Source organism: Physella acuta, unplaced genomic scaffold (assembly GCF_028476545.2).
Source record: "Physella acuta isolate Inbredline_101_S28 unplaced genomic scaffold, ASM2847654v3 ptg000291l, whole genome shotgun sequence".
NCBI lineage: Eukaryota > Metazoa > Mollusca > Gastropoda > Physidae > Physella > Physella acuta.
In genome coordinates, this window is record NW_026731810.1 from 403,494 (window position 1) to 414,218 (window position 10,725).

The 10,725-nt window shown below is 35.3% G+C and overlaps 1 protein-coding gene across 1 annotated transcript; it reads left to right on the forward strand.

Annotated features, from left to right (window-relative positions):
• Window positions 1-2,428: 2,428 nt before the first annotated feature.
• Window positions 2,429-5,297, forward strand: LOC131939733 (kyphoscoliosis peptidase). Its single transcript, XM_059298217.1, has 2 exons — window positions 2,429-2,548; window positions 4,405-5,297. Exon 2 carries the CDS (start codon window positions 4,623-4,625, stop codon window positions 5,295-5,297), a length of 675 nt encoding a protein of 224 aa, XP_059154200.1. The 5' UTR covers window positions 2,429-2,548; window positions 4,405-4,622.
• Window positions 5,298-10,725: the final 5,428 nt, after the last annotated feature.

Consider the following 10,725-nt stretch of genomic DNA (forward strand, 5'->3'; position numbering starts at 1 on the left):
ACATAGGTCAAAATTTAGAAACTGACCTGAGATTTTTTAAAAACAGCAGGGATTCACATAAAATACAAGAAGGATTGATTGATGTGTGCTAATTTAAGACCACTTAACTCTAATGGAAACATGACTTCCTCTGGAAACCAAATCCGAAAAAAAAACTACACATAAAAATAAATAAATGATTAACTCCCTTAACGAAATATTTCAAAACGGATATGTTATCGTGATCTACATAAAAATCCCTTTCTTCCTCTCTGTGTAAGGCCAAAACACCTACACTAAACTAAGATAATTTTACGTAAAAAGTAAAGTTTCATCTTCAGACTTAATTATCCACAAAGCAGATGAAGTAGAGTTCATATGTTTATTGACCTCAGCATATAAAGGGAAGGAGTGGTCAGTCCTATGTCCAGCCGCCATTACTTTCTATAATGCGTGCCAGGTACCAATCAGAGCTGAGTGGACTCAGGGACGTCATGCAGTCTCAATTCCTGACCGAGATCCGAACTCGAGACCTACGTGCCAGCAGTCGAGCTCTCTATTACCCGATCATGCCACCTCATACTATGTTTAGTTAGGTGTCGGGAATCTATTTTCAGCAATTTTAAAACCCAAAATTATTCCTAAAACAGTCTACATTGTCAAGTGCGTCTACCTCTCTATGGATAAACAGTTTATTTTTAGCAGAGAAGATTATAAAAACAGATAACAAGTTCATAATACACAATCATCAGAAAAACAAAAAACAAAGAGCAAACATCAACGCCTAAAATAAATCCGGAGAAACAAAACAAAACATCAGAACAAAAAAAAAGCATTACAGTTTAATTTCTTAACACGAGTACAGCAAGTTTACAAGTTACCGCCCCTTGCTATCTCGACAGTATTGATGTATTTTTACCGTAGTCAGAACATTTTATCTAACAGACAGCCTCACCCCAATCGATAGCACTGATAAATCCCCCCTCCTCCCCCCAACACATGTTGCCTGCTGCTGTTGTTGGGCTTCATTTCTATTTGACAAAATGGAGACGACCTCATCACGTGGTACCCGTGTTCAAACGATGGAATGTTTCGTTAACAAGACGAGATGGGTGACTGTGAGTAACGAAATTAACAGCGACAGGTAGCGGATGTAACGGAAGATGTAAGAGGTTGTGTAATAAAATCACGTGATGCCAGCACACAGGAGGATGGTGCACAGATACAACAGATATACACACAGACACTCACACAGACACACATTCTTTAATATAGACACACATACGCTCACATAGACACACACACACTCACATAAACACACACTCTCATATAGACACAGATACACACACATATACAAACGCTTTCATAGAAGATAACATCCTCTCACACATAATTTTTTTCACATAGACACACATACGGTAACATAGACACACCGATACTCACATAAACACACATACGCTAACATAGACACGCCGGCACTCACTTAGACACAAATGTGCTCATATACTAATATGAGTGCATTTTTGTATACACTCATATGTAATCACACATACACACACATACTCACCCAGATACACAGACACTCATACAGACACAGTCTCATGCACTAATAGATACATCTCCATACACATCATGAAACAGATAAGCTCATTCCGACAGACACACACATAGACAGACAGAGACATACATACACACGCAAAGAGCTGGATAACAACACTTATCTATCCTCTTTCCACTGTTATAGTATCTATTTATTAACAGATAAAAGTTTTGTATAATTTCATCTCATTCCAATAAGCGCATCATTATATGGCAATGGCAACGACCTAACTGTACTAGTAAGTCCAATAAAAAGATTCCATACACGTATGTATGTGGGTATGTCACCTCTGAAGTTTTTTTGTTTATGATGCATGAGTATGTTTATGTATGTATGTATTTTGCTTGTATTTTCGTCTTTTATTGTCTTTGGCTTTTATCCTTTCAAAAAAGAATATTTTAAAAAACGTTAAAAAATAAGTAATTTAACCCGATTCTTATTTTGACATTTCTATTTTTGCACCATTTCTTAGATCAAGTTTGGCATTCAACTGATTCTGTCTGCTCTAAAATTTAAAAAAAAAATCCTTGAATAAATCGACTAGAGAAGGAATTTTACTAACTTAGGGAACATCAACACTGGCAATTGAAAAATTGAAAGCTGGAGGCGGTTGTTTAAACTGTTTTTTTTTAAACGTCATTTTTTTTAAAGAAAAAAAAGCTGTTAAAAATACAACTCTGGCATGCATTAAAAATAGCAACTCATTTAAAAAAAGAAACAAGAAAGAAAAACGAAAGGTAATGTTTGGGAAAAAAAAGGGAAGTCACTCGCACTGTGAAGGCAAAAGCTGGGGAAATTACGGAACTTGAGTTATGAATGGTTGTGTACTGGTGGGTGACGTATTGAGAGGGTGCAGGGTAGGAAAGGTTTGGTTAATTTGTGAAGTCAGTGTGTAGACTGTAGGTAGAGTGTGTCATTAGATTTTCATTGGATTGTTGTTTTATCATGTGATTTGGAGATATATGTGGTGTAAGGCTTGATTTTATTTACAGTCAACTAAAAGTTTAGGCCTTGTTTATTAAGGAATGCAAACTTGACTAGGTATATTTTTTTGCAAGGTGCTTGTTAGATAATTGAGTCATAAATTGAGTCATAAATTGTTTCAATACATTAACTTAAGACGAATCGTATAAAGCTACACAAAAGTTGGTTTATAATATTTTTAAATCGTTCATTAGTTTCATTGATTTAGTTATTAAAATAACAAAACATATAAGCAAAATTAACTTTTTAGACCTACGTTGTAAATAATTTATTTAATGAATCTGCAGATGCTGAAAATTAAATATTTTATAACATTTTACTGGAAAGCAGTTTTTAACTTTTTGATGAATTCATTTTGTTTAAAATGTACACATTCATTAGCTCCAAATTAAAGACATTATAGCAGACTTCAATATATATATTCTATTTGATCTATTTTTTTGTTTATAATGAATTATTGGTTTTTTTAGATTAGATCTCGTAAATTATTTTTTAATCGGGTAACTTTTGCCCCCCATAAAATTTTTCTTCCAGAACACATAAACTGACTTTTCCATCATAGCCGGCAGTTAATGTAGTCGTGTAGTTGGCGAAAAAACAAGAGTTACCGCTCTTATTAATATTACATAACCGCATTTTGGAAAACCAATGAGAGTTATCTCTCTTCTTGAAAAAGGTAAGAAACTATAGACCATACACTCTCAATAAACATCGTTATCCCACTAGAGTTATCGGTCCTGGTGGGCGTTTTGCTGAGCGTCTTTAGGTATTGTTTTACTGCATCTAGTCAAAGCAACTCACTCAAACTAGTCTACCTTTTAAAACCAAGATTTGAGCAGGGGAATAATGGAATCCACAGCACTGACGCCGAGAACAAAAATAAACAGAAGCCTTGAGTCTATTTTTAGTTGGGCAACTGACAAGACTCGTGTCTTAGGGGATGGGTATGGTTCAAGTTGGAGTTAATTAGAGTTAATTGTATTAATTATCCGTGATTTTAAACACAGCTTCACTAGTAGATTAATAATTTACCTAATTTATCTTCTGACGAGGAAATTTAAAAAAAAAAGCTTTATATCTGGGCATCGTATCAAACGGATACAGGATTGACTTGATGTTTTTAGCTTTTTATTCCATCCTTGTACATCAACTACTTTAATCTTAAAACTCTTAAAGTATATAGTTTATTATATCATAAATCACGTACATTTCAAACTCTTTAATTTAACTGTCCCTGTTTTATAACCTAATTTTCTTATAACATAATAAATAATGTTTTCATAAAGATGTAGCGTGACGTCATACCGTAAGAATCTTTATAAATCTGGTGCTAATTAAGTATGCAATTTATCCCCTCACCACAGCCTCCCCTTGCTATCCCTGTGTTTACCTTGCAGGTAGATCCTCCAACCACACAAAGGGGGCGGGGGAGGTTAATCCTGCTAATTCTAAACTTTACTACCGGTGTTGTGGTCTGAATCATTTTCCGCGAAGCGCGTCAAACGCCGCTATTGTTTTTCTCTCAAAAGTTTCTTCCCACAAGCTACGCGGAATCCGAGCAGTTAAAAACATTTGTTAAGGTAATAAACGTGAAAAAATTCCAGGCAATCAAATCTGTGTAGACACCGTGTGTGATCTGGTTCTTGTGCTACTGCTATGTTTAGAGAATTGTTGCTGTAAAAGTCGGTCTTGTGTACATAAATAACACCGTTATTTATCTTCTTAGCTTTATACTGGGAAAAAATATGTGAAGAATTGAATCCTAAATCAGGTTTAAAAAAAAGTTCTTGATTTTTTCTTAAGTTTTGAAACTTTGGATTTTTAATTGAATTCTGAATCAGGTATTTAAAAAAAATATTTCTGGATTTTTCTTAAGTTTTGAAAAAGTGGATTTTTAAGACAATCTGCTTTACGAACTGTGTAGATTCCACAACACTATTCTAACATTTTTAACTATGGCTGAAGTGTAGAGAACATGACTCTGTGAAACTCAATTTAGAATACTGCACGTCTGTTTACTATATGCATCTTGTATCGGGCAGTTGAAAACATTCCCATCATGACGGAGCGTCCAGTTCTACAAAATGGATACCTCGGGGCCCAGCCTCTCTTCAAAGAGATCGGCCTCTCCACTAAAACCCACCCCGAACCGGAATTCGAAACTGGCGAAAACGAGTTCGTGATCAAGTTCAAGGCCAGCCAGCCGGTCAAGATCACGAGCAAGGTTATCAGCGAGCAGACAGGGGACGAGTCACTGGAGAGGGTCTTCATCCAAACCCGAGGGGAGGATGTCAATCTTCTGGTCAGCCTGGACAAACCCGGGTACCATCGTCTGCAGATCTACGCCCTGCCCGCTGCAGACGCCAGCAAACAACTTCCCGGGGTGTTCAACTACCTCATCAACTGCACGAGCACGCCAAGAAAGTCTCGCATGTTTCCTAAGCAGTTCGCGCAGTGGAGCGACGGATGCGTGCTGCTTGAACCCTTCTCACTAGCCGGAGATCACGTCAAAGGGGACGTGATGTTCCGCGTGGCGATCCCACGTGCTCACGCCGTGGCGGTCACGATTGGGGAGGAGTGGACACACCTCGACCCCGGGGACAACGGCATCTGGACGGGCCGGCTGATTGGTATAGACAACTACAAAGGTAAAGGGCTCCACGCGGTGCTCAACGCGAACTTCAATGAGGAGGAGGAGACGAGGTACTCGTCGCTCTTGCAGTACACCTTGTAGGTGTTGGACGTAGGTGCATGGACTTGCATGACTGAACTTGATGCTCTTGTGGAGTGAAGCGTTTGACATTGATTTTCTAAGAAAAAAAAACTACCGGTTAGAAATTCAAAGTACAAGATTGTATTTGAAGTGCTCTTTTAAGTTAAAAATCTTACATTGATCATTTTGTAAAAATAGAATGTGCAATAAGGCAATTCATATATATATATATATATATATATATATATATATATATATATATATATATATATATATATATATATATATATATATATATATATATATATATAATCATACTTCTATGTGAACACATATTTCTTTTTGTTTCTATTTGTGTACATTGCTTGTACATATATATTTGATGACAGTTTTTGGTTGTTACTTGTACCTGATTATGGCTAAGTCTACTATCATTTTCACCGTATATTGCTCAAGTGTATTGGTCTATCATTTAGTACGAGAGAGGTATTTGAGTCATTGTTTCTCCAGGCTAGTTTAAGTTAGTTTTGAATAGAGAGTCGAAACTAAAATGTAAGGAGTTGTTTAAAAAAAGATCTTTCGAGTGAATTCAACAAAAGTAATGCTTCTGTTTGTCGCTGAATTATTGAAAGGTGTTTGCTATTACATTCAGTAAAGGGACAATTAAGTTAAATCCTTTATTTAACTTGAATGTCCAATAGTGTTTTTATTTTATTAACTAAAATTCTTATATAGTTTAAAATTAGTATTTAAAAAAAAAGTAGACTAGAAAAAAGAAGTCAAAATCTGCTATTGAACTAATTCTGGTTAACTTTCCTTGAGGACAGTCGAATTTTCGTTTTGGTGTGGATTTAAATTCCAGTTGTTATTTTCAAATTATTATATAACGTATGCAATAAAGAAATAATTTTAATTTCAATATATATGAACTAAGGATATATCATTTTAGAGAACACAATCTTTTTAAAAAATTAAATTCAACATTGATACAAGACTGAAATAAATGTATAAATAATTTACATGTGTATGAAAACTTTCTACTTTTTACTTTTAAAATAAAAGTCCGCAGGTATTTTTTTTTACATTTTTAGCAAATCTAAAGTAAAAGGAAATATGCAAGTAATTCGAGCCTCCCCACCCCCCGAATATCCCACACAACGATTTAATTTAGTCGTTAATGATACTGTTAAAAAATTATAAACGTATACGTATTTGCGTGTATTTGTTGAATGTTGTGTGAGTATATAATAAAATAAAGAAGTTGATATAAAGAAAAACAACAACCAAACGTACCCACCTTACCATCTACAACTTTGTGGTATTCATTATTTCTTTATGTCTGTTGTAATGAAGAGCTTTAAATCTTTTTGTTTGTTTTGATTTTGCACTGTAAAATGCAATGAAAAAATACATTAACAATATCGTTGCATTTTTTTTCTCTTTTACTTAATGTCTACCTGATTATTGTTGCTAATTAATAGACATTCTAATTACTAGTGATAAATATATCGAGAGCAGGTAAACACCAGCGTTTCAGGAAAAATTCAATTGACTGATTACAGAGCTGTGTAAAACTTATTGATTCGATCCACTCATTACAGAGCTGTCCACTCATTACAGAGGTGTGTAAAACTTATTGATTCGATCCACTCATTACAGAGCTATGTAAAACTTATTGATTCGATCCACTCATTACAGAGCTATGTAAAACTTATTGATTCGATTAATTCATTACAGAGCTGTGTAAAATTTATTGATATTACTGTACTATATATAAATGTGATATTTTAAATATTTCTTACTTATGTAGACACGCCATTGTCAACATTTTAAATAAAAAAAAAACAGTTTTTTTACGAGCTAAAATTAATACTAGTCCAACCAAAATTCTATTTTAAATAGCTTATTTTTTATTTACTACATCTGCAGTGAATAATGTCGTATTTTATTTACCATTTAACATTTCTAAAAAAAAAATACTTTAACTTTTGAAACAAAATACCGAACAAACTTGGCACAATTAAACTACAGCTTTGTATGTTTAAATAACAGGATATTGATTATCATTATTGAATTAGGGGGAAGGAAGTCAGCGTTAGTTATGAGAGTGGGGGTTAATGCAGGTAGATCTAGGCTAGGAATGAGTTCCCCTTGTCAAGTCTGTAGGCTACACAACAATGACATATAACATGGCTGTAGGCTACATAACATTGACATATAACTTGACTGTAGGGTACATACCATTGACATATAACATGGCTGTAGGCTACACAACAATGACATATAACTTGGCTGTAGGGTACATAACATTGACATATAACTTGGCTGTAGGCTACACAACAATGACTTATAACTTGACTGTAGGCTACACAACAATGACATATAACTTGACTGTAGGCTACACAACAATGACATATAACTGGGCTGTAGGCTACACAACAATGACATATAACATGGCTGTAGGCTACACAACAATGACTTATAACTTGACTGTAGGCTACACAACAATGACATATAACTTGACTGTAGGCTACACAACAATGACATATTACTTGGCTGTAGGCTACACAACAATGACATATAACATGGCTGTAGGCTACACAACAATGACATATAACTGGGCTGTAGGCTACACAACAATGACATATAACTGGGCTGTAGGCTACACAACAATGACATATAACTTGGCTGTAGGCTACACAACAATGACTTATAACTTGACTGTAGGCTACACAACAATGACATATAACTTGGCTGTAGGCTACACAACAATGACATATAACTGGGCTGTAGGCTACACAACAATGACATATAACTTGGCTGTAGGCTACACAACAATGACATATAACTTGGCTGTAGGCTACATAACATTGACATATAACGTGTCTGTAGGCTACATAACATTGACATATAACTTGGCTGTAGGTTACACAACAATGACATATAACTTGGCTGTAGGCTACACAACAATGACATATAACTTGGCTGTAGGTTACACAACAATGACATATAACTTGGCTGTAGGCTACACAACAATGACATATAACTGGGCTGTAGGCTACACAACAATGACATATAACTGGGCTGTAGGCTACACAACAATGACATATAACTTGGCTGTAGGCTACACAACAATGACATATAACTTGGCTGTAGGCTACACAACATTGACATATAACGTGTCTGTAGGCTACACAACAATGACATATAACTTGGCTGTAGGCTACACAACAATGACATATAACTTGGCTGTAGGCTACACAACAATGACATATAACTGGGCTGTAGGCTACACAAAAATGACATATAACTGGGCTGTAGGCTACACAACAATGACATATAACTTGGCTGTAGGCTACACAACATTGACATATAACGTGTCTGTAGGCTACACAACAATGACATATAACTTGGCTGTAGGCTACACAACAATGACATATAACTTGGCTGTAGGCTACACAACAATGACATATAACTTGGCTGTAGGGTACATAACAATGACATATAACTTGGCTGTAGGCTACACAACAATGACATATAACTTGGCTGTAGGCTACACAACAATGACATATAACTTGGCTGTAGGCAACACAACAATGACATATAACATGGCTGTAGGCTACATAACATTGACATATAACATGGCTGTAGGTTACGTAACTTTGACATATAACTTGGCTGTAGGCTACACAACAATGACATATAACTTGGCTGTAGGCTACACAACATTGACATATAACTTGGCTGTAGGCTACACAACAATGACATATAACATGGCTGTAGGCCACACAACATTGACATATAACTTGGTCTGTACACAACATTGACATATAACTTGGTCTGTACACGCCACTAATATATAAATTTGGCCGTTGGCTGTATAACTATGACATATAACTTGGTCTGCTGGCTATATAACATTGATATATAACAATATGTAAACATCGCAAATGCCCAGTTGACATACAGCACAAATATTTACAGCATATTTAAGACATGTGTTGGTGTCTAGCTAGATTCTAGCTGCCAGCATGCCTCAAGTAAACACATGGAACATTGCTGGAAGAAAAAGACCTGCATTTATTGGCGTAGAGCGAAGGTGTTTGTAATTCTTCGTGATGATTTCAATGACATCATTTCCGCTTTAACGAATTCAAATGCAATTTTAATTAACATTTAAATTATTTTTAATTAATATTTGATTATTTAAACTTTAAAAAAATATTAATTATTCGTATTTATACATTCCTCTTAATAACATGTCAAAACTAATTGACCGAAACTAGCCAATGCTTAAATTTTTGTTTTTACTAAATGTTTATAGTAAATTGTGCCATACGTAAGTGGTAATGATTTTAAAATGTTAGCATTCTGTAACATTTCCAATCAGTGTTTTTTTCCAGACTTTTTTCTCCGGGGGGGGGGGGGGGGGCACTTGAATTTTTTGGGGGGGGTGGCGGTAGACTTTCTTCGGGGGGGGGGGGGCGGACACTGTTAAAAGTATATATTTTCTATATAAATTATATAAATTTCATTTCGTTCGAGGGGGGGGGGGGGGGGTAAAAAATCCCCCCCCCCCGAAGAGATGCCTGGAAGAAACTCTGTTTCCAATATATACAAAGACTAAAACTAAATTTTTCATCTGCGTGAAACGATCAAACGATTGCCAGATTATGAAACAATTAACTCAAAACTCAAAAAAAAAAGCTATTTAGCATAAGCAGGTGGAAACAGTGAAAATATGACGTCATATTTTATAGATTCACTAGCAATACTAAAGTTATATTTTAATGGAATTGTTCAGTAAAATAAACGTCGATTCGTTTTGAATTTCAAACTCCACATTACTTCAAGAAAACGTAAAATAAACTGTAAAGCATAATATCTAAAACGGTTGATCTTTTTTTTGGCAGTTTAATTCCAGCTTTACCTGACTGAACGCAGTGTTGAAATTATCTTGGCACCACAATGCCGACTTCACAGCACTTTGTGGTAGGCAGACATGAAAGAAACGAAACCCGGGGAAGCCATTCTGTCGAATTTTTCTAACGCTCTCGGTATTTATCCAAACCAATTAGTTTCGTGCTCGCGTTATTTATCTTGCTACGTTTTCGGCTTTAAACGTCACGGGGATCCAAATTTGAGTTTTATTTTTGGCGACGTGTCGTGGAGTACAAATGTGACGTCAAATATATCACACATTTAAAAAAAAAACTAAAATAAATTTCATTTGTTTATCAAACGTAAGCGAACGTCTTCGGAATTTTTTTTTATCTATGCTTCTAATTCAAGAAATGATTTGTTTAAAATCAGTGTTAAAATGTTGAAAACACGGACATTTTCTAAAAAGAAAATAAAAAAGATGTGTCCGTGTGCTCACAACAATTAGTTATATTACTGATGAGGTGTAGGGCTTGGAGGTAGGACACCAACTTCTCGTTCTCGTACT